At 38.1% G+C, this 22,821-nt stretch overlaps 3 protein-coding genes and 1 long non-coding RNA gene across 8 annotated transcripts; 3 read left to right on the forward strand and 1 right to left on the reverse strand.

The window, feature by feature from the left end:
• Nucleotides 1-308: 308 nt before the first annotated feature.
• LOC111662101 (uncharacterized) lies at nucleotides 309-8,861 on the forward strand. 3 transcript variants are annotated; one of them, XM_087176496.1, is made up of 5 exons: nucleotides 309-429; nucleotides 527-844; nucleotides 951-1,047; nucleotides 2,046-2,094; nucleotides 2,217-2,425. In XM_087176496.1, the coding sequence occupies exons 1-5, from the start codon at nucleotides 354-356 to the stop codon at nucleotides 2,292-2,294; spliced, it is 618 nt and encodes a 205-aa protein (XP_087032622.1). In that variant the 5' UTR covers nucleotides 309-353; the 3' UTR covers nucleotides 2,295-2,425. The 3 variants fall into 3 exon arrangements, with proteins under 3 accessions (XP_087032622.1, XP_087032621.1, XP_087032620.1); XM_087176495.1 differs by lacking the exons at nucleotides 527-844; nucleotides 951-1,047; nucleotides 2,046-2,094; nucleotides 2,217-2,425 and adding exons at nucleotides 6,654-6,971; nucleotides 7,078-7,174; nucleotides 7,725-7,812; nucleotides 7,957-8,861 and having other exon boundaries at nucleotides 330-429; XM_087176494.1 differs by lacking the exons at nucleotides 309-429; nucleotides 527-844; nucleotides 951-1,047; nucleotides 2,046-2,094; nucleotides 2,217-2,425 and adding exons at nucleotides 6,177-6,564; nucleotides 6,654-6,971; nucleotides 7,078-7,174; nucleotides 7,725-7,812; nucleotides 7,957-8,861.
• Nucleotides 2,698-6,072, forward strand: LOC147818585 (uncharacterized). 2 transcript variants are annotated; one of them, XM_087176497.1, is made up of 6 exons: nucleotides 2,698-2,786; nucleotides 3,306-3,364; nucleotides 3,464-3,778; nucleotides 3,885-3,981; nucleotides 5,361-5,430; nucleotides 5,548-6,072. In XM_087176497.1, exons 1-6 carry the CDS (start codon nucleotides 2,698-2,700, stop codon nucleotides 5,623-5,625), a joined length of 708 nt encoding a protein of 235 aa, XP_087032623.1. In that variant the 3' UTR covers nucleotides 5,626-6,072. The 2 variants fall into 2 exon arrangements, with proteins under 2 accessions (XP_087032623.1, XP_087032624.1); XM_087176498.1 differs by having other exon boundaries at nucleotides 2,732-2,786; nucleotides 3,253-3,364.
• On the reverse strand, nucleotides 4,200-7,171 carry LOC147818586 (uncharacterized). The gene is made up of 2 exons (XR_015437839.1): nucleotides 7,121-7,171; nucleotides 4,200-5,541 (listed from the first exon to the last, which is right to left on the reverse strand). It is a non-coding gene; the product is annotated as an uncharacterized LOC147818586 (long non-coding RNA).
• An 899-nt stretch (nucleotides 8,862-9,760) lies between the features above and the next one.
• LOC111662047 (nectin-4) lies at nucleotides 9,761-21,699 on the forward strand. 2 transcript variants are annotated; one of them, XM_087176499.1, is made up of 9 exons: nucleotides 9,761-9,902; nucleotides 10,688-10,834; nucleotides 11,434-11,775; nucleotides 11,921-12,223; nucleotides 13,757-13,850; nucleotides 15,912-16,066; nucleotides 18,732-18,819; nucleotides 18,893-18,980; nucleotides 19,313-21,699. In XM_087176499.1, the coding sequence occupies exons 2-8, from the start codon at nucleotides 10,717-10,719 to the stop codon at nucleotides 18,978-18,980; spliced, it is 1,188 nt and encodes a 395-aa protein (XP_087032625.1). In that variant the 5' UTR covers nucleotides 9,761-9,902; nucleotides 10,688-10,716; the 3' UTR covers nucleotides 19,313-21,699. The 2 variants fall into 2 exon arrangements, with proteins under 2 accessions (XP_087032625.1, XP_023271558.1); XM_023415790.2 differs by lacking the exon at nucleotides 9,761-9,902 and having other exon boundaries at nucleotides 10,556-10,834.
• Nucleotides 21,700-22,821: the final 1,122 nt, after the last annotated feature.

A 22,821-nucleotide genomic window follows, 5' to 3' on the forward strand; every position in this document is an offset into this window, starting at 1 on the left:
TCTGGTTTCTAAGCAGATTTATGGACGTTTATTTGCAGTGGTGTTTTCATGTCTGCATGTTCAGGTTTGACTGAATAATGACTCAGATTTTGATATTTGATGATTTGTTAAATGATCTAATTGTAGATTAGACTGATTTGTAACCAGTAAGATAAGACATGAGGAGCTCTCAGCCCTGGTGTATATAAGTCCCATATGACTGAACTACATGTTTCCCAAAAAGGTGTAACCTGTGTGAGGACACACGTGTCATGTTTGTGCTTAGCTTTAGAGCAACTAACCACTTCCTTTTCTGTGTGCCTCCTACACAAATACAGAGGGGCTGATTGCTTAGTTCCATTCTTTCTCCTTTGATGGTTGTCATGTTTCACCTAAACCAAGCAGCTCTGCTCTCCATTCAACTACTACTTATATGCCACGTCTTTGCAGGTACAGTGGAGATTTGTGTGTTTGATGCATGTGTTTTTTCTGCAGATGTAATTACAGCTTTCATTTTATATGAACTGATTGTTTCCTTCCATGTTAGGACATTATCCAGACGAGCACAGGAATATAACTGTGTCCAGAGGAGAACCCGTCATGTTCACTTGCAACTTATCCATGATAACCATAACACAAATCACCTGGATCAAAGACAGATTTATTTTTTCTGATTTCATTTCAAAAAATCAGAATTTTTCAAATTTTACGTCTGACCGACTGAAAATAGACTCTGGCTTTCCTTCAACTCTAAATATTTTTAATGCTCAGCATGACGACGCAGGACTCTATAGATGTAATGTAACTGGTAGAAATGGCACCTGGACTGCTACGTGGAATTTAGCTGTGACTGAGAAACCTGAAGGTAGGTAGAGAACAAAGCAGGGCTCATCATTTCTACACCAGACATAGTGCATTTCAGAGTTCAAACTGCACGTTACCTGAATTAATTCACATCTGATTCTTTGCAGAAATCATGGACTTCCACTCGTGGTATCTTCTATACATACTCACAACTGTAACTGGATTGCTCCTGTGTGGCATCACTTCAGCTGTCTGCCTCTGCAGGTGAGTGACACCTGAAGAGAAGTTGTCAGTACCGGCAACTAAGGCTGATTTGACAACAAAGCTCATTCACAGATATTTAACCATATTCAAAGGGTCAGTTTACCCACACTGATTTCTGACTTACAGCGAGGGATGTTTTGCCATCTTGGTTTTAATTAGAATTAAAGGTTCTTTCTTGAACTTGAAAACAATTAAAACACAAACTCACCACAAGGCCTGCTCAGTAGATGTTTTGCTGCTGTGGCCTGAGTTGCCCAGTTGTCCTGGAAATTAAGACATTCACATTGTCATTTATTTCTGACATCTTTAGAGCGAGACTGTTTAACTTTTTTGGGGGGGCTTTTGTGCTTTTATTGTCCAATGTGGGACTCAAACAGGGGCCAAGTGCAGCAAGGACTGTAGCCTCTACACATGGGGCACCTGCTTAGACCACTACGCCACACAACACCCTGGCTCTTTTAATTTTATTGAATAGCAGCCATTATTGCCAGAAGTTACAATTACAACATAATCTATTGTAATAGTAATAAAAGAAAAGCACGACTTCAAAGGCAACACCTTTACAGGAAAAAAAGAAGGTCTCTGAAACCTGGAAGGTCAACAGATCCATCAGCCAGAGCTCTAAAGTTCTCATAGGGGTCATGTTGTTTATACTTTTGTTTGGTAATTGTGGCAGCCTGGTGTTCTTCAACTAAACACTTACACATGGTGGTTTTTTTCCAGCCTGATTCTTGTATGTTTACACTTCTTAAATAAGACTGCATTTAGTCCAGCACGACTTTAGGGCAGAGAATACATACACGCAGAAAAACAAGGGTACAAATGCAATACCTTACTTCCAGGAATACAAACATGTTTTGACTCTTTGTTTTTCATTTAACAAAATGAATAAATTATTGCACAATCCATTGTGAAAATTAAATCTAAACTTAGTCACATTCCCTGCAACACTTAGAATGGGATGATTGTCATTATGTATCACGGCTTCATCTCTGCAGAAAACGCAGGACCAGGACACCAAATCAGGATCTTCAGTCAGGAGGAGAGGTCAGAGGAACTTTGTCATCTTCACCCTGACACCTTTCTATGCTTTTCTTCTCTTTCTCGGAAAAATCACTGAACTTAACTCTCACCTTTTCTCTCTGTATGTGGTTCTCACTCAACTGCAGGATAACACAGACAGTAGAAGAAACAACAAGAGGAGGAGTCAGTACATGGAGAGGCTCAATTCAATCTATGGTTCCTAGTGAGCTGACAGGTCATTCAAATGAAACTTAAACATGAGCTGAACCAGGTGCTTCAAGTGAGGACAACTGGCCCACAGAAACCTCTGACTTATCTAACATTAACACAATAAAAACCGGCGCCTTCACTTTAAGGAATATTGTTTTTATCTTATCTTTTATAATCATGAAAGTGTGTTTATTCTAATATGTTTTTATGAATGTACAATGGTTTTATCATCAGTATGTTGTTTTGAATGTTGTGCTGTCTGTCCTGCATTATGAGCTCACCAAGGCAAGTTCCTAACAATGTTTGTTGCAATGTTAATAAAGTTAATTCAACTCAACAGGCTTTAATTTAAAGGTCAGTGCCCTCTAGGGTTCTGTGATGGAATTGCATGGTGTTTTCTTATATCAAAAATAATTTATGTTTCACACACTGAAGTCAAGTAAAGTCTTAGTTCCTGTTGCACTATATTCAAGCAGGGGATCCATGGCATGGACCCTCACAGACAGGTAGGTGGTTGTGTAAATGCAGGTTAATAGACTTGGTTATGGTAACAGATTCAAAGTGTCCTGTGAAGAAAACACTGAACTATTCCTAAGCAGCAGCTTTTGACTCGTCATTGGAAACACATATGAAATTCACTGAGTACCACAACAGAGTAATTGCAGGCCTGGTTATTATGTTTCTTCTAAGTATCAGAAAGTTTCCGACCTGCTGTGAAACCACACTCAGCAGAACGGTCACACTATGTGGGTAAAGTGTGGGTAAAAGTTTTCCTGCAGTTCGGCATGTGTTTTATGCTCATTTTAGATTTCAGTTTAATGATGGAATTTAGCCACATTTTAAATTTATTCTAGATTGAATTATATGATATTCTTACATAACGTTATGTTTAATGAAAGGTGTGAGACACGTTTGAGCTTAGCTGAAGAGCAACTAACCACTTCCTTTTCTCTGCGTCTCTTACACAAGTAGGGCCTGATTGTGACGTTACTTCTGTCTTTCTTTCTGATGGCAGTCATGTTCAGGCGAGATCAAGCAGCTCTGCTCTCCATTCAACTACTACTTATGTGCCACGTCTTTGCAGGTACAGTGGAGATCTGTGTGTTTGTTCCATGTTTTTTTTTTCTGCAGATGTAATTACAGCTTTTATTTTATATTAACTGATTGTTTCCCTTCATGTTAGATTATCCAGAGGAGCACAGGAATATAACTGTGTCCAGAGGAGACCCCGTCATGTTAACTTGCAACGTATCCATGATAACCATAACACAAATCAACTGGACCAAACACAGATTTCTTTTTTCTTATTTGATTTTAAAAAATCTGACTTTTTCAAATTTTACGTCTGACAGACTGAAAATAGACTCTGTCTTTCCTTCAACTCTAAATATTTTTAATGCTCAGCATGACGACGCAGGACTCTATAGATGTAATGTAACTGGTTTAAAAGGCGCCAGGACTGTTGTGTGGAATTTAGCTGTGACTGAGAAACCTGAAGGTAGGTAGAGAACAAAGCAGGGCTCATCATTTCTACACCAGACATAGTGCATTTCAGAGTTCAAACTGCACGCTACCTGAATTAATTCACATCTGATTCTTTGCAGAAATGACTGACTTCCACTCGTGGTATCTTCTATACATACTCACAACTGTAACTGGATTGCTCCTGTGTGGCATCACTTCAGCCGTCTGCCTCTGCAGGTGAGTGACACCTTTTAGCTTTTAGATTTGTAAGTATGAACAAATGCATGTTACTCTTTTCTGTTCAGGTGCAGAGAAGTTGTCAGTACTGGGAACTACTATTAGCCCTTTAAAATAATTAATATTTCTCCACCATTATTTCTCCACTATAGAAGTGTAGAGTAGGTTTTGAAACGGCATTTAGCATTCAGGCTGGGACATAAAAATTACACACAAAATAATTCAACAATAAATATGAATGTAATTGAACAAAATATGAGAAAAGGTTAATGCTCTAAACATTTAGGAGTTGTTACTGTCTTTGGTAGACAGGACACTTATGATCTGAAGTCCTATGGCCGCGGCTGCAGTTGCTACAGTTGATGCATTTAGCTACAATGTGGTTACAAGCATGTGCTTGTGACTTCTGCAGCTAGAGTTTTATGTACAGAGAAACTATACAAATAGATTTACTGCAAAGTTGATGACTGTAGATGCAATGAGCTTAGACAAACTGATGCTTCAATTTAAGTTTTGCCAGCAAATGCATTACAATCATAAGTCAACATGGCCAAATGGTGGTAAATGCAATCCTGTTAAGTTATCACTACATCAAAAAAAAACCCCACAATACTTCACAATGTTCACAAGTGTAAGTGCACTTGCACAGATGACCTGGATCATTGTTTTTCAAAATTTAAAAAAGAATTACTGCCTTGTGGTTGTATGCCCCTGCAAACCAGTCAAGTTGCAGGAAATATGGTCACAATCTCCCCTTCCTGAGAACATTATGATGTAACAATGAAGTTGTCCTTTGACCGTTTGTATATAAAATGTCATCACTTCATTTTATCTGTATGGACATTTGAGTTAAATTGTGCCATAATTCCTGGATGAATTTGTGAGTTGTGGCCAAAATGTGTTTTGTGAGGTCACAGTGACCTTTGACTTTTGGCCACCAAATTCTAATCAGTTCATCGATGAGTCCAAGTGAGTGTTTGTACCAAATTTGAAGAAGTGCCGTCAAGCTGTTACTGAGATATTGAGTTAATTTGAATGAAAACCCAAAAACTTGGTGCCGCCAGTCGTGGCTGTCGCCGTCACGGAGGCAGAAGACTATACGACAACTCAGCCAAAGCTGGAAACTACAGAGCCTTTGGTCTTTTTGCTTGAAAAATTATCAAAACAAAACATTTACGGATTAATCTTCTGTCAGTTAACTAATCGATTAATCGGCTATTTGTTTCAGCGTTTCAGTTATTAGGGACATCTGTGTGCTTCACTTTTAACTAGATTCTTTGGGTTCTCCGTTGTCCCATGTATGAACTCTCTGAAATAATATACATGCAACACCTTGAATACCATTGTTGTCATATTGTATCACGGCTTGATCTCTGCAGAATACGCAGGACCAGGACACCAAATCAGGGCTCAGCCCAGGGCCAGTTTCATCTTCAGTCAGGAGGAGAGGTCGGACGAACTTTGTCATCTTCACCCTGACACCTTGCTTTTCTTTTCTTTCTCGGAAAAATCACTGAACTGTACTTTCACCTTTTCTCTCTGCATGTGGTTATCACGCAACTGCAGGATGACACAGAGAGTAGAAGAAACAACAAGAGGAGGAGTCAGTACATGGAGAGGCTCAATTCAATCTATGGTTTCTAGTGAGCTGACAGGTCATTCAAATGAAACTTAAACATGAGCTGAACCAGGTGCTTCAAGTGAGGACAACTGGCCCACAGAAACCTCTGACTTATCTAACATTAACACAATAAAACCAGTGCCTTCACTTTAAGGAATACTGTTTTTATCTTATCTTTTATAATCATGAAAGTTTGTTTATTTTAATATGTTTTTATGTATGTACAATGGTTTTATCATCAGTATGCTGTTTTGAATGTTGTGCTGTCTGTCCTGCATTATGAGCTCACCAAGGCAAGTTCCTAACAATGTTTGTTGCAATGTCAATAAAGTTAATTCAACTCAACAGGCTTTAATTTAAAGGTCAGTGCCCTCTAGGGTTCTGCGATGGAATTACATGGAATCTGTTATATCAAAATAATGTATGTAAGACTGTAAGACTGAAGTTAAGTAAAGTTTTATTTTCACTTATTCCATCGGGTTATCACGTTTCTTATAAGCATCAGAGAGTTTCCGACCTGCTCTGAAACCACACTAAGCACAACAGTCACTCTATGCGGGTTAAGTGTTCTCAGCATCATGTAGATGTGCTCCTCCTGCAGCTGAGCATGTCTGTTAAGTTCATTTAAGATTTCAGTCCATCATATTACTACTAATGAAATACTTCTTAGTTTATTTTCAAGAAGGATTGAGCTTGAATTATCAATATTCTAATTTTTTTTTATTAAATAATTGTATTTATGACTCCTTGGTATGATCCATATAAGGTGTGATTTTAGTTTTTACAGTTAGGTCAAGAGCAACTAACCACTTCCTTTCTCTGTGTGCCTCCTGCACAAACATATTTAAGGGCTGATTGTGAAGTTACGTCTGTCTTTCTCCGTCTGATGTTCATCATGTTTCACCTAAAACTAGCAGCTCTGCTCTCCATTCAACTCCTAGTAGCGTGTCATGTCATTGCAGGTACAGTGGAGATTTGTGTGTTTGATGCATGCTTTAAATGTAATTACAGATTTCATTTTATATGAACTGATTGTTTCCTTCCATGTTAGGACATTATCCAGACGAGCACAGGAATATAACTGTGTCCAGAGGAGACCCCGTCATGTTCACTTGCAACTTATCCATGATAACCATAACACAAATCACCTGGATCAAAGACAGATTTCTTTTTTCTGATTTCATTTCAAAAAATCAGAATTTTTCAAATTTTACGTCTGACCGACCGAAAATAGACTCTGTCTTTCCTTCAACTCTAAATATTTCTAATGCTCAGCATGACGACGCAGGACTCTATAGATGTAATGTAACTGGTGTAAATGGCGCCAGGACTGCTACGTGGAATTTAGCTGTGACTGAGAAACCTGAAGGTAGGTAGAGAACAAAGCAGGGCTCATCATTTCTACACCAGACATAGTGCATTTCAGAGCTCAACCTGCACGCTACCTGAATTAATTCACATCTGATTCTTTGCAGAAATCATCGACTTCCACTCGTGGTATCTTCTATACATACTCACAACTGTAACTGGATTGCTCCTGTGTGGCATCACTTCAGCCGTCTGCCTCTGCAGGTGAGAAAAATCTTCATTGTGTAAAAGTTGTCGTCATTACAAAACTTACATCTTTACCTGCTTTAATTTTAAACAGTTTAAATTATATCATGCCCCTCGTCTTTGTATTTCCCTATAACGACTTCCTCCTCCTTCCGCCTTTTTCTGTTGCAGTGTCTCTGTGGTGTGAACTTGTTGCACTGTTAAACAGTAAAACATTTTCTACAGCTACTGAATGTATTTAAAATAGTATAATATTGTTAATCCTCTTTCCAGTAAAAAGAAATGTGTCAATGGATTACAGTATCATCTATTTTAACAAGAATTAAAGTAGACCTATCACAAAACTTTTACTTTTACTCTTGATACTATTTGACAATACTTCTGTACTTTTACTTATGTAGGATTTCAAATACAAGACTTTTACCTGTAACACCACCAGTGTAAGAATATATTTAGATCCACCACCGGTTTCCAGTAAACAGCATCAACTTGATCTTGTACGTTAATGTCTGAAACGACTGGAACTGGCTGCGTCGTGTCATTATTGGTCTCAACTCTGTCTCTCCAGAAAATGCTGCACCAGGACCCCAGAAAAGAAACAATATGACAGCAGGACCCTGAGTTATACCCAGTATTGTGTTCAGTTGAGAGAAAAGGTCAGAAGAACTTTGTCATTACTCAAACTATCATTCTCTTAAGCATATTTCTAAAAACTCTATTATTTCCTGCCTATCTGTTTCTTTGTTTTTCTTTTCCTTCTTATAGTTAAAGAAAGTCTGTTTTCCCTCTGATCCCTACAGGTGGCTCCTCCTCTCCCAAGAAGCTGTGCAGAATACAGACTGATCACAAACAGACGCAGTTTAACTTTGAGAGTTAAATGCATGGCCTCCACTGAGCTGACAAATAAGTTCAGATCAAAGCTGAACAAGTGACAAGAGACATTTTGGACAGAAAGTAAAAGAGAGAGGACATATTTAAAAATAAATGAAACCAGCCCATAAAATGATATAACAAATAAATAAATAAATAAGTGTTTTTTGTTATCAAAATAACACAAGGTAATGTTTCAGTTTTAATTTCTTGGAAGCAGAAACCTCATATCAGCTTACTGTACATGGTTGGGTGTATGTCCATAACCTGCATGTAAAATACATTTAATCTTGAAAAGTTTAAACGAACGCTGTTTTGTTGGTGTTTCTCTCTTTCATTTGTTTGCGTTGCTTTGTTTTGCTTTAAGCTTTTGCTTTTTGTGCAGGTAAAACATCTAGTATCTGAAGTCACACTGTATAGGTCTGTTATGATAAAGGCTTGGTCTAGTTTATCGATAAATGCATAAAATATTTTATGTAATAATCTGATTAGAGGTTTGTTAATCCGTGGGGTCACAATTTTTATTTACAGCTTCCCGAATGATCCCTGTTGTACAACTCTACTTCATGATTTGATCTTTGTTGCATTAGTTTTTCTTGATCTTTTCTCCCTCTTGACACGTGGGTCAGTGTTAAATAACTCAAGAGATATTTTAAAAACAAACATCTTGGGTTAATTGTGATGATGTACAATCAAACCCAGTCTAATATGATAATTTCCTTTTATCCATGCTTTCTCAACAAATATGACAGTGACACCAACACAAAGCTTCACTCTGTGTCTTAAGTTATTAATGATGTGATTTTCGACACACTTAATATTAAACTGATTTTACTGTGTCAAAATGTTCCAATTGTTTTTGTTTTTTCAGTGGCTAAGCTTAAAATGAAACCTGATTCCTACAGTTCAGATAATCATCTATATGTGATAAGTGAGTGATAAGCGAGTGTTCAAAGTTATCAACCAGATACAACAGTGAGACGATGGCCGGAGAGTGGACCTAAGGTGCACAGCAGTCAGGGTCATGGTCATGTTCAGCCTATACACATATTAATTATATTTGATTTAAAAATTAAAAATTAAATGATGAAATTTGTCTGAAATGATAATGAAAGTGTGTACTATGTAATATAATAAATATAATAATGTATGTACGTGTGCTAAGTAGCCAGCAGGTGGTGGTGAAGTTTGGTAAAGTGTGTTTTTAAAGACAGAGGCTGCACCGGTTTTTAAGATGGGTATGTTGTGTATGATTTGCTGTACAATACGTTCATTGTTGCTGGTTTTCATGAAAAGAAGGACATTGCAAAGGTGCTTAAAATCAAGATTGGACAAACTGGTAACAAAGTTCAGCCAAACTGACCAGATATAAAAGGATTCAAACAGCCTTTCCATTGATAAGTGGGTGGAAGAGTGCAGTTAAAAGTAATTAAAACTGACGAGATTTTAGAAATACTGGTGTAATGAGTCCAAATTCCTCCAGAGCAACACAAACCTCCCTAGAAATATTTCACATGCTGTAATGTCTAAAACATTCAGGTTCAAAGAAATGGTGAATACCAAACAGGAAAGTTTTGGAAAAAGCACCTGCAAATATGCCTAAAGCAAACAGAAACTTGACTGTAGGCCAGTCAGTTGTCTCGTACAATGTTCTTCATTATCTGAACAATGAAGAACTGTTTTCAGATGGGGAAGAGCTTTGTGCTCTGTATGAGAACAGACACCTTCGTTTCTACAGCGGCTCCTGTACAGTGTCTCTTTGTTTATGGCACGTTTTCATGAAACACGTAACACCAGTCAGTCTGGTGGGCACCGCATCTTTTTGAGGACAGACATTTCATTTTAACATCGTCTGTATGATTTTTTTTTTGTTCCAGTAAGTAAGGTTATTTCGTTTTGCTGAGTTAGAAATGTCTATTTTACACTACATTGTTCATATTATGACTACATACATATTCAGTTAATTATGCAAACTGTCGTATGGGTTCAACCACGAAAGAATGTAGACCAGCTACTTGAAGTTACTCTGCTCTTTGTTTATTGTTTTAGCAGCATGGAGCTTTGTAGTGGTAGGAATGAGCCTCATACACATTGTGTTTCGATGAAATTAGCAAATTTGTTAAAAGTATTTTCATCATGGAAAAATTCTGGAAACCAACTACACACATGCGTTTGGTTTGAAAGTGTCATTTTTTGTTATACGGACATCTTTCAGGGAAGAGATTAAATTATTAACTTAATTTTTCTCCCAGTCAAATAAACCCAGAAATCACCTTAATTTTTCAATTAAGGGGCAAAGTCAAGGTTTAATCCAATATGTTTAATTTATTTAATTTTTGTAATATGAAGGTAATTTTAATAGATTCTATTAATTCACATACAGTTTTTACCCCTTGAGACCCATGCATACAAGTGTGCATATAATGCATTAAAAAACCTTAAAATTTAGTTATTTGTCTATCAACTATCAACAATTTTTTTCACAAGGGGGTTTCTGGCTGACGGGAGGAGGAGGAGCTACACTGAAACGTTACATAATGGCGTGTATGATCTGTTATCTAAACGTTAGCTTACATCTTGTAGGAGTTGAGTAAGCTGTCTTTCTTTCCATTGTTGTTGTTGCTTTTAATAGTTTTCATTGTGTTGGATGTGTCATTGAAGGCGGGACGCCTCGCTGGGAAGCAATACAGATGGATGACTGGAGACGCTCATTGTGTCCGTGCCCCTCAGGGACTTTCGCGTCGGGTCATTTCTCCTTCATGTTAATCCTGATGATGGTGATCCTGACTCCGAGCAAACATCTGGACGGTAGGATGGATAAATGCTTTCCTTTTTCTTGAAGACAGTGGTTTTGTATCGCATTTACTGTCCTGTGCGATTCAACCTGCCACGTATCGCAAACCGCATTTTAACAACACTCTCCTTTAACAAATATGACAAGATCAAACCGTTTGAGAGCAAATGTTATCATAAGGATCATAACGGACACGTGTCTCTCGCCTCCTTTGTTTACATTTTGTGTCGCAGCAACAGCATAGAAACGTTATCATAAAAATAAAGCAGCTGAATCTTAGGCATGATATATTTAACTGGTGACCCCATAGTGGGTTTACCCGTGTGTCTGTGAGTTGTGGCCAGATACTGATGAACTCGCCAAATGAAATAAAATATCATCAATTAATGTAAAACGCATATCCGTGTCAATGTGAGACCACAGACAACAAAACTAAACATGCTGGCATGAAGAAAAAGCATGAAGAAAAAACCGCGATAGGATTCGAGACTGTGACGAAAACTGTGAAAGCAAAGCAATCGTCACTACCACATACTCTGTTCAGACTTGTTTTGGTTTTTTGGGGGTTTTTTTTGCTTTCTAAAAGCCTGATGGAATTTTATGCATTTTACAGCTTACCTCGTGACTGGAGGAAACGCGACTGCGGTACAAGGAGAGACTGTAATCTTACCCTGCAAACTCAGCGACACCAATGAAGCCCTCACCCAGATCTCATGGCAGAGGAGAACCAGAGGAAAACCTCAGAATGACAATTTCTTTACAATCCTGTCCAATGGCGGACCACATTTCGTCAATGGACACGATGATCGATTTACATTTATTGGAAACTTGGATGAGAAGAATGGATCCCTCAAGTTAGCATCTGTCAAATTATGGGATGAAGGTCTTTACTCCTGCATCTTCACTTTGTTCCCCACCGGAAATTACAGGACGGAGATACCTCTAAACTTGCTTGGTATGATGCAACATTTTTATTAAAAGAATAATCTGGATTTTGTGTGTGTGTGTGTGTGTCAGAGAGTGAGAGAGAGAGAGAGAGAGATAGTAGTGCCTTGTTCTTGCTCGCATGTTCATTCATCACGGTATGGTATCTCTCCTAGTGCCTCCGGTCATACAGGTGGAGGATAAACTTCCTGTTCTGGGTGATGAAGAAGTTCTCCTCGCTACCTGCACGGCTGATGGTTCCAGGCCTCCTGCAAAGGTGACGTGGCTCAAAAATACTCTGGAAGGAAAGGTGAGGGAAACAACCAGGTCCATTCAACATGACAACGGTACGACTACCACAATCAGCTCGCTGTTGGGAGTTCCTACCAGAGAAATCAACCAACATTCGGTCCAGTGTGTCGTCACTAGTCCAGCCCTGCCGGAGGAGGAAAAGAAAACGTTCATCGTGCAGGTCTACTGTGGGTATACAAATACTTCTCTACGTCAGTTACTGAAGAAGTTTTTTTTTCACTTATTTTATTCTGAAACAGCAGAACAGTATAAGGAGAGCAACATACACATATGGGCAAATTAAATACAGACCTTTCTTATAATGCTGTTACAGCATGTACACATAGATAACAAAAACAGATAATCAATCTTTAAAAGGCAGGGAGTTTTACAACTTAGCAAATGAACCATTTACAACACAACCTTGAAATGTGGGGATTTTGTGTGCAATTGATTTGCTTCTCTCATTACCATTATGTAATTTTGGGTGTGGCATGTCATATCTGAGAATTTGTCACTTTTTCAACCAACCCCATCAGTTAGCTGCAGTATGTTGTGTGATTTACTTTTCAACTATCCAGACAGTAGGAAATTGCACATACTAGAGTTCAATAGAGGTCAACCAAAAACCACAGTCTCGAGTTGCATTGGGATCGTTTTTCTGGACCACACCCACACTGTGATGGCAAAAACAACAATTTAGAGCTTTCAACTGCATCACTTGAGCAGTGTGATTATGCAAACTAGGGGACGACAAGTAACCAGTCATATCTTCAACTGAGTATTCAAAGTCACCAACCAAGAGTTGGGATGAGGAGAAAGAGCAAGAGGCCCAGGGCCTTGAGGGGACTGATATTTATGTTGTAATATATTATTATTGTAGTAAATCCTCTTTTCACATGACCAAAGCACGACACTCGGCTCTAAAAACTAATAAGTGGATTTTATAAGTGACAAAGCTTCTCCAGTCAGTCCAGTGTGTGTGTGTGTGTGGTGGAGAAGTGCTATATGTGTAGGGAAAGCGTTGTATGAATGTGTGTGTGTGTGTGAATAAGTGAACGTGGCTTCCATTGTAAAGTCCAGTCCATTTACTACCTGTCTGGGAACAACACAGATAACATCTGTCCAGCAGCCAAAATAGGCAAATTTAGAAAAGCAAATTTAGAAAAACAAAGCTGTCCCTGCGGGAACATTCTCACCCTCTCACGTTACACGTTGAAAACAGACATTATTATGAAGCTGAGTCAGTAACATTGTCTGGATCAACCGTGAAAGTATCACAGATACAGTTTCACCTGCCCATTGTTGGTGGAAACATACCTGTGTGATGTGTAATCTCGACCATAAATACTCCCTCACTGTGCTGAAAACAGCAATCTTTCAGATGCAGCTAGTTCACTGTAATATATATATATATATATATATATATATATATATGTGTGTGTGTGTGTGTGTGTGTGTGTGTGTGTATGTGGCTGTAATGTTTAAGGTCCTTGTGAATGGTAGATATTTTGAATTTGAGAAATGCAAGCTTTAAAAGATGTTTTAATCAATGCTGGATCTTGGATATACATCCAAGTTGAGTTTAGTGAGTTTATCATGATTTTACAAGCTCATGAGTCAAAAACAAGACATTGTGTTCATTATTATTTTAGTGCCATTACTACTTTCTCAGCTACAGCAATAACACAGCTGATTCTCTCTCTCTGTGTTTCTTGCAGTTTCACCTACAGAAGTGAACATTATTGTGGGATCCGAAGACTCATTTCAGTGTTTGACCGAAGCCAACCCAACTGCAGAAATTACCTGGACAAGGTACAGTCGTTAAAATGGTTTCAATGAACTTTTCTTAAACAGACAAGATAAATTTTCATAATTCAAACTGAAGCCAAGTGAATTTGAATGAATTTGAATGTGCTCCAATGTTGCTCTGAACAGTTGTTGAATTTACTAATTTCTGTAAATTGTTCTCTCAAGTTTAATGTAAAATTAAAAATTTAAACTTAAACTTTACATTTTCACAACTAATGAGACGATTATTTAACTTTAGTTTAGTTAGGTTTATACACAGCCAAACGCATGATTAAGTTGTTTCCATTCACATATTTTTCTTTTTTCATGGTGAGACAATAAACTGGGTGTTATAGAAACTACTTGTCAAATAGGTTGCTAGGTCTTTGTTTGAGATGTAAAGTGATAAAACCAGCATATTGTTAATGACAGCAGCTGTGTTGTCATATAACCAGCATGAACAAATAAAGGCTAGGTGAAATTACGTGAGGGGGTGGGGGATTACCTGCAGTGTACCTGTTTCATCCACCTATTAAATGTAGTTACTCAACTTATCTTTTTTACAAAGTGATGTTAAACTACTGTCAATGAAACTGAATACTTTCAGTAGGTTTTTCACTTTCAAAGCTTTTAATGTGAAAAAAGTGCTGGAAGTGATGAATTGTATTAACAGAAGCATAACTTCGGTCAGGAAAAACAGATGCGAGTGACTGAACTGAAATTAACGGGTGAATGAAACCAGTACGTCTGTTAAAGACACTCTGATGTAACTGATATTTGAGCGTCATAAACGGTGGCTTTGTGGAAACAGATGGACAAAACTGATAGAGGATAGAGAAATAGTTTAAAATGTCACATCCTGAGGCGCTCCCATTGCTCAACTGGTAGAGCGTACCACTTAGGCTCAGTTCTTACTGAGCTACATGTCATCCCCTCTCTCTCTCCCCAACTTTCCTGTCACTATCTGAATAAAGGCAAAAACTACCCAAAAAAATCACACAGAGGTTTAAAGTGATTTCTCTGCTTTTCAATTCAGACCTTACTAAAATGTTTCCAATCATTTCTAATTGAGAGCTTAAAACCACTAAAACCAAGAGACGGTTCAGTTTCAAAAAGAGGAACTTACAGTCTAGTCAGACAGGTGTTCATCTACCAATAAAAAAAAACTGCCTTTCATGAGGTTCTATTGACTTACGCTGCAGAGGTTGTTTTGCAAACAGTGCAACTGTCTGTGATCCTCTGTTGAACATTTAAACAGTCTGATAATCCTATTAGCTTAATTTTTCAAAAGGGTGAATTATAGCTGGTTGTTGAAGGCATAGGCATAAACAACTGAGCAGGACTGTGTTAAAGCCCAGTCAGAGGCAGAGGGATGTGTTTCAATTACTTTAAAGGGAGTTTGTATTATATTCAGGGGGAAAACTATATAATATGCATAATAGGCAATTATTAGAATAAATTAACATCATTATTAGTCTTAATGTAGGTGGAGTAGAAGTATAAAGTAGCATAAAATTGGCATTCTGGAGGTATGGAGATAGAGGGAAGTAGTTGTGTCAAGTGTTTGGGTTAGTTGAAGGAGTGGACAGACCAGCTCCCACTTGCCTGAAAAGCTTTTCATAGCAATTCATGCCAGACTCCTCCCTCAGATGTTTTCCAGGTGAATTTGGAAAACATTTCTGAGGGAGTAGTCTGGCAAAAAGTAGTCTGAAAAAATACTGTTACAAAAAATAAATAAATTAGAGATGCTGGTAGGCAGATTTTTTTTACCTTTTTCAAGGGAAGCAACAATTTGAGTTTGCAGTGTTTTTCTGCCCTATGACTGCAAGTCCTTATTTTTTTATTTTTAAGAATTTTTGGGGCTTTTTGTGCCTTTAATGGACAGGACAGCAGAGAGACAGGAAATGGGGAGGCAGAGAGAGGGGGAATGACACACAAGAAAGGGCCGTCTGATGCAGGAGTCGAACTGGGAGGACTGTGGCCTCTATATATGGGGCGCCTGTGTATCCCACTGCACTACGCGACGCCCCTGCAAGTCCTTATTTGACTGCATATTTGCTGCACTGTCTTGTTTCTCTGCCTCAGATCTGGCCAGTCATTGCCTCAGTCACAAGTCCGCGTAGACGGTTCAACGCTACAGCTTTTGAGCAAGAGCTCTGCCTTGAATGGCCTCTACAAGTGTGAAGCAACTAATCGATATGGAACACGCCATGGTTACATCTATGTGCATCTGATTTCAGGTGAGGTCATGTTTGATCTGATTGTGGGTTCCTGTCAAAAAGTGATGTTTGGGGGGGGGGGGTTTGGCATTTATTGTCATCCTATTCTGTGTTTTAAATCCATTATTAATGTTTGTTTCATTCTGTTGCCATAAATAATTAAATGTTTGTGTGTGGTGTGTGTTTTTTGATTCAAAGAAAGAAAATAAATTATAGTGAAAATGAATTTCTGTAGTAAGAAATATAGATTGATCCCTAAGGAGATAGAGCTAGTACTGGAGTAAAGCAGCTGCATGAATGTCCTCAGGATTCATTCTGGATGTTCCCTGTAGAGCTATTATAGCTATATCCAACCGAAAGGACAATCCAGGACACACTCAGAGCACACTGAAGAATTATATATCCCATTTAGCAAGAGAAATGGCTTGGGATGCACTGTGCAAGGAGCTGAAAGATGTTGCCATTACAACACAGACAAGTGGAAGAAAATGAATGAAAGGATGACTTACTTCCCATGCAATACTTTGCACCCACTGTACCAAAGGAAAACATTCAAGTGTGTTGCAAGCCATGTCTTGTGAAATGCTGTCTCGCAGTCATGGTCATTTCATGTCTGAGTTTCTGTTGTAACTCTGGACCTGCCAATCAAGGGTTCAGCTGCATGGAGTGAGTCAACTAAATGTAACGCGGTATACGACACTACACCAAATGCTATGAAACAGCCCAAAAAAATACACTAAACACCTGTACATGTTGCTGCAACATTTTTACAATGTAAACAGAATGCTTTTTAAAAAATGGAAGTGTTAATAGTTTATTTTCATCAATTAACAAAATGCAGTGAATGAACAGAAGAGAAATCTAAATCAAATCAATATTTGATGTGACCAACCTTTGCCTTCAAAACAGCATCAACTCTTCTAGGTACACTTACAGTCTTTGAAGGAACTCGGCTGGTAGGTTGTTCCAAACATCTTGGAGAACCAACCACAGATCTTTGGATGTAGGCTTCCTCAAAACCTTCTGTCTCTTCATGTAATCCCAGACAAACTCGATGATGTTGATCAGGGCTCTGTGGGGGCCATACCATCACTTCTAGGACTTCTTGTTCTTCTTTACGCTGAAGATAGTTCTTAATGACATTGGCTGTATGTTTGGGGTCATTGTCCTGCTGCAGAATAAATTTGGGGCCAATCATACGCCTCCATGATGGTATTGCATCATGGATAAGTATCTGCCTATATTTCTCCGCATTGAGGACACCATTAATCCTGACCAAATCTCCAACTCCACTTGCAGCCCAAAACTTGCAAGGAACCTCCACCATGCTTCACTGTTGCCTGCAGACACTCATTATTGTACCGCTCTCCAGCCCTTCTGCTACAGCCAAATATTTCAAATTTTGACTCATCAGTCCAGATCACCTGCTGCCATTTTTCTGCACCCCAGTTCCTATATTTTCGTGCATAGTTGAGTCGCTTGGCCTTGTTTCCATGTCGGAGGTATGGCTTTTTGGCTGCAACTCTGAGTGGCTTGATTTAGATTATTCTTTTGTTCGCTCACTTGCTCACTGCATTTTGTAATTTGATAAAAAAAAATGAACAATTATTTATAATTTTGAAAGCATTCTTAGTTAACAGCATTTTTTCACACCTGCCTAAAACTTTTGCACAGTACTGTATATATACTGTATATATATATATATATATATATATAACCAGTAATATAAGACATGAGGAGCTCTCAACCCCTTTTGTCAAAGTAGCTCTGCAGAGTAAAAAAGGATGGAGACCCCTTCATTAGAAGTAATTTTTTTGCATAATACAGATGTATGCTTGTGCATTGTTTGTTCGACGGGCCAGAATATTCAACAGATGTTTTTGGCCACTCAGGAGCAGAAACGACACACGACTCCAACATGTCATCATATTTTAAGTCAATGTGATGAACTTGTTATCAAAAAAATGTGTGCTGATTTATACATCCAGCAGTTACAGAGCATCTTTATCACAGTCGTGCTTCTGGCCCCCTGCTGAATAAAAATCCAATGTTCACTTTCCTTTCGCTCTGTTTTGGTCTCCAACAACTACTGAGGGAAATCTTTTGCTCTCCACTGTATTCACCAGCTAGTTGTTAATCTGCCATTTGGTGCTGAGCATGTATTGTACAACTGATTTTTAGAGCTTTTCCATGTACGCAGCTGTCTGCTGCAGCCAAGAAATTGAGAACAGCACAAGTAAACCAGGTGAAAGTGAACCAGAACAGTAAAGTTGTAGGCTGGGCAGCTAAACGATGAGCTGAAACTCGATATGAAACTCTGTTAAGCCGAGGCGAGCTGCAGATTCTGGTGACAGTTCTCTTTCTTCATCACTACAATGACCCCTTTCACATTGTCTGATTGTTTTTATGTAGTCATTTGATAAATTCTTGTTATAAAAATATTAATTAGCGTTGCTATTGACTGGCTGGCAGCTGTCACCAATCACTGATCACAGAGCCTGACAAAAGTTGCTCAGCCATAAATAAGCACTAACAAGTAAACTGTTTCCCACCAGTTTTTTTTTTTAACAAGAGCCCCTGACCTGATCTGATTTAATTAAAGGATGCAAGTGTTGAAGCAAAAAAAAGATAAACTGGCACTGTATTTCCTCTAACTTTATTCTTCTTTCTTGTGTTCTCCCTACAGGGAACTGCACGGCTTGTTGGACCCTATTTGGTCTTTTGCTTTCCCTGAATGTCATTGGTGCCACAGTGTGGTACCTTATTAAAAACAGGTACCAAGTAAAGTAGTACCGCATATTACATGCAAATCTTTTGTGGTATATTAATTGATGGTTCATTGTTTAGGACAAACGAGGGCACACGTGAGGGGAGGCAGAAGGTCCGAACAACTTCCAATGAGTCTGAAATGGCAGTTGCGGAACAACCGACATAGGTAGAAAAAACACGTACAGTACTTAATTTTTTTAAATACTTTTTGGCTCTTTAATTTTTAGATTTCAGATTTTAAAGTTAAATCTGTGTGCATTAATACATTATTTGAAACTACAACTCTTCCTGAACACATTTCATTATGTCTATTTTTCTGGAAAAACTGGAAACTTTCCAACACCATTTGTTTACAGTGTTGCAGCAGAGCTTTTCTTCTCAGTTATTGTCTTTTTTTTTGATGGTCTTTCAGAAATCCGCAGATACCCCAAAAATCTTTGCAAAATCATTTGATACTAAGTCTTGTTGTAATCAGTTGTTTTGCATTGTCTTGCTTAGAGATTTATTTGCCATCCGTGGAAGAAACGGCATCCTCAACAGTTGGACTGCAGGCGGTTTACAGGCTCCACAGCTGACATGGTTCATTCCTGCATCTGCTGGTTAGTGAACAAGTGCAACAGTCCAGGTGGTGTGTATCAACTCATATCCCTGGCTCTATGCTGCTTGTTAGGTTACATTTTCATTTCGGAGTGTCTGTCCTGCTATGGTCATGTTGCATTAAGATCTACTTTATCTACTGATGATGTCTTAAAAACGACTAGCGTTGTGTTTGGCGACTCTCTTCTGTCACTCTGCGAATTTACATATAAATAAACGGACACATTTTATGATGTAGGCCGAAAATGAGCTTCCCCTCCTTATAAGACCGGCGCCGCCACTGGATAAGACATGTTTGTGCCTTATTAAAGAGCAATAAAAATACAAAAAAGCTTTTTTAGCGAATATTATCTGTTAGAGCTAAACCCGTTTAGTGCATTGAAGTGCCGGATGATAAACCCAATTCTAAGTGACCAGTTTTAAAAAATGCAAAAATATATAAATAAATAAAATAAAGGAATTTCAAATTACTTTAAAAAATGCACTCAAGGCAAAACAGGGCTTGAAAAGAAATAAAGTTTATTTGCCTTTAAATTGGTGCACCTTAACTTTCAGAACCACAGGTTTCAACCTAACTACTGTTAGCCTTTACTGTTATGTTCTTCTTGAAATGATGCTAAAGAAAGTTCTGGTAGATTGATCTCCTGAATGAGGTTGGTTTTAAAGGAATGTTTTAAAGGAAGTGTCTTGGTAAGGTGTTGGGCCACCACGTGCAACCAGAACGCTATCTTTCTAAAAAGATATTCCCTTATCTTACACTTACACTTGGAGTGGTGTGACGATACTGATAAGCATGTATCACTTTGAAAATATTTTTCCTACCATCTGCACATTGTTAAATGCTGCTTCTCCAGGCCAGACTTGTCTGACAGTTGGCAAACACATGTTTCCCGTAGCCTGGGGAGTGTCTGGAAAGGATGCACATTTGTCTGTGTTATATTTAAATAACCAAACATGTATGGGAGAAAAATGCTATCACTGTTGATTACTACAACAGAACATATTTCTTTACCAGGTCCATGGCTAATTTTATTTATACCAACACTCAAACATCTTTATTTAATCAAGTCAATTTAATTGTGCTCTATGTTCTCAAGGTACGATCACACTGAAGGTTGAAGATACAGTCAGTGTTATGAGTTTCTCAACTACTGAAACTAAAGCTAACTAACATCCTGTGTGTTGAGTGTCTTGAAATGTCTTCTACATTTGCAAACAGTATGTGCTTTATCTTTATCTCTCTGCTCACACCCGTTTGTTAGTTAAAAAATGCTGATAAAACTGTTTGTTAAGCAGATTATTTTTTTCCATAAGTGTCTCACCAGCTGTATTTTGAGCTCCTTAGTTATTAGTTAACACACTGAAATAACTGAACTCAGACTGAAGTCAGCAAGAATGCCATGTTCAAGTTCAATGAAGGTCAAAATGAAGATCTGTGTTACAATCTGCCTTATTGCTGTTATTACAACTTTTCTGATCAGCATGCTAACATGCTCACACACCTCAGTCATGCCGCCGCCAGTAGTAGACTGGTCCTTTTCCTGGTAATCCTTAAATCGGTACTATTCATTAGTAAATGCCAGATTTACCCTCTCTTGCTCCCACTGAACCATTTCCCCCACTTCCCTTCTCCCTGTTCTGTGCACAGGGCACAAATGCTCCACTGTTACTGATTAATTGGAATACTGTTGCGTTCCTCGGTCTGAGGCACTTTGTTAATTTCCCGTTTTTAGAGCAAGTTTTTTGTAGGAATACTAAACGGACAGCTAGCAGACCATGAGGAGATATTCACTGAATTTGACAAAAAGTGAATTGGATTAGAATCACTAACAAACTAACTACCCTCTCTTGGAGTTCACATTAGACTCCTTTTAGTCCCATAAAACTAAAGCGGCAACATAAGTTTTTCTCAAAATTCCCCAGTAAAACAGGAGTAAAAGTAAAAGTGGAGTCAGAAAAAAGGGAGTCTAACTCTAATCTGCTCATCCCTGCTTGAGGTTACATTAGCCACTAGCATCATAACACACCAAACATTCTGACTGAACTGTTGCATTGTGGGTAATGTAGGTTTACATATTTTTTGTGGTTTTTTATATTTAATTTAATGTGTTGTGTGTTCAAGCTGTGTATTTTGAAATGATGCAGAAAAATGTTCCTAGTGTGCCTTTTCATTTTAAAAACATCCATTGATTGTTTTTAAATGATTTCTTCTGTTAATTGAAGTGCTGAACTTATTTGCTTTTCCCTTGAACTGTATTCCAATTAAAGAAAGTTAAACATTACAAATACCCCAGGCTCTCTGCACTCAAATATTTCTGTATTTACAGTGTGTACACACATACCCTTGATTCCTAATCTGCAATGTTTATTCAACTGTACACAAATACTTTCCCACCATATCACACACAGTATTTCAGAGTTTCAGGACTGTGTTTTGCCCGTTAGTGTGCCTTTTATTTACTTAAAAATACAGCCACAACAAAAACGAAAAAGTAGGTCAGTTTTATGACTCAGCTTTGACCATGTGAACAGAAGTAACAGTTGTCACAAGTGCCAGTCCCGTGGAATCAGAGAAGCCCTTTTGCAATAGACAGGAAAGAATGACTTGGCTGTAACTCTGTAAGTCAGTTGAGCACTGTTGTAATCAATGTCACTTTAGGCCACTTGTAAAGCTGCGGAGGGTTTCTTGCTACATAGTGCTGTTAGTGGTCAAAAACTCATACCTTGAGCTGTGGGACTTCAAAGAAATGGGCATTTATTATTTAAGGAGGTTTGAATAAAAGCATAATGGGAAATGCAGGTTTAAGTGTTTCGGAGCTTTCCTCATTCGAGACTAAAACTCAGGATGTCTCAGTCTCTTCTCTCAGTCTATTCTTTTTTAATCATCTGTCTTTTGTCCCTCAACTTTATGGAAGTATAACACTAAATGACTGAAATACCCCCCATTAAGTTTAACCACCATTATCATTATTCAAATTCACAAAGAATCTGAGCTCTACTGAATATACTGTAACTCATGAACCTCAGCTGTTTATATTCGCTTTCCTAACTTATGAACTGAAGAATTTACTTGCTGTTTCATATTTTTTAACTGAATTTCATTCCAAATAGTAACGACTTTGAACATAAATAAACAAAGAATTTAGACTCCACATTCTAAATGAGTCGACCTAAACTAAAAGTCTTCACCCAGATACAATGATACAATTTTTTTTTTTTTTTGAGCGATTCATGGTTATTTTTAGTTAATAATCTCTGGCATCTATGACTGTTCAAACAACTGATAGAGCTGCTATATGTTCCATGGAACCATGCAGTATCTCTGCTGCCAGTAAAAACTGGACTGCACTAATCATTATTTTTATATTAAGATAATGAGTGGAAGGACAACAAATCCACAGGAAGTCACC

Source organism: Seriola lalandi, unplaced genomic scaffold, assembly GCF_002814215.2.
Source record: "Seriola lalandi dorsalis isolate HSWRI2012SDOR001 ecotype SW California unplaced genomic scaffold, Sedor1 jcf7180002054559, whole genome shotgun sequence".
Taxonomy (NCBI): domain Eukaryota; kingdom Metazoa; phylum Chordata; class Actinopteri; order Carangiformes; family Carangidae; genus Seriola; species Seriola lalandi.

Coding starts and splice junctions, on each gene's coding strand:
- LOC111662101 (XM_087176495.1), top strand. CDS start 354: ATGGTTGTCATGTTTCACCTAAACCAAGCAGCTCTGCTCTCCATTCAA. Junction 7,175..7,724: donor TCAGCCGTCTGCCTCTGCAG/GTGAGAAAAATC, acceptor CTGTCTCTCCAG/AAAATGCTGCACCAGGACCC. Junction 7,813..7,956: donor GTGTTCAGTTGAGAGAAAAG/GTCAGAAGAACT, acceptor TGATCCCTACAG/GTGGCTCCTCCTCTCCCAAG.
- LOC147818585 (XM_087176497.1), top strand. CDS start 2,698: ATGTTTCACACACTGAAGTCAAGTAAAGTCTTAGTTCCTGTTGCACTA. Junction 3,365..3,463: donor TATGTGCCACGTCTTTGCAG/GTACAGTGGAGA, acceptor CCTTCATGTTAG/ATTATCCAGAGGAGCACAGG. Junction 3,982..5,360: donor TCAGCCGTCTGCCTCTGCAG/GTGAGTGACACC, acceptor TGATCTCTGCAG/AATACGCAGGACCAGGACAC.
- LOC111662047 (XM_087176499.1), top strand. CDS start 10,717: ATGGATGACTGGAGACGCTCATTGTGTCCGTGCCCCTCAGGGACTTTC. Junction 11,776..11,920: donor GATACCTCTAAACTTGCTTG/GTATGATGCAAC, acceptor TATCTCTCCTAG/TGCCTCCGGTCATACAGGTG. Junction 13,851..15,911: donor GCAGAAATTACCTGGACAAG/GTACAGTCGTTA, acceptor TCTCTGCCTCAG/ATCTGGCCAGTCATTGCCTC.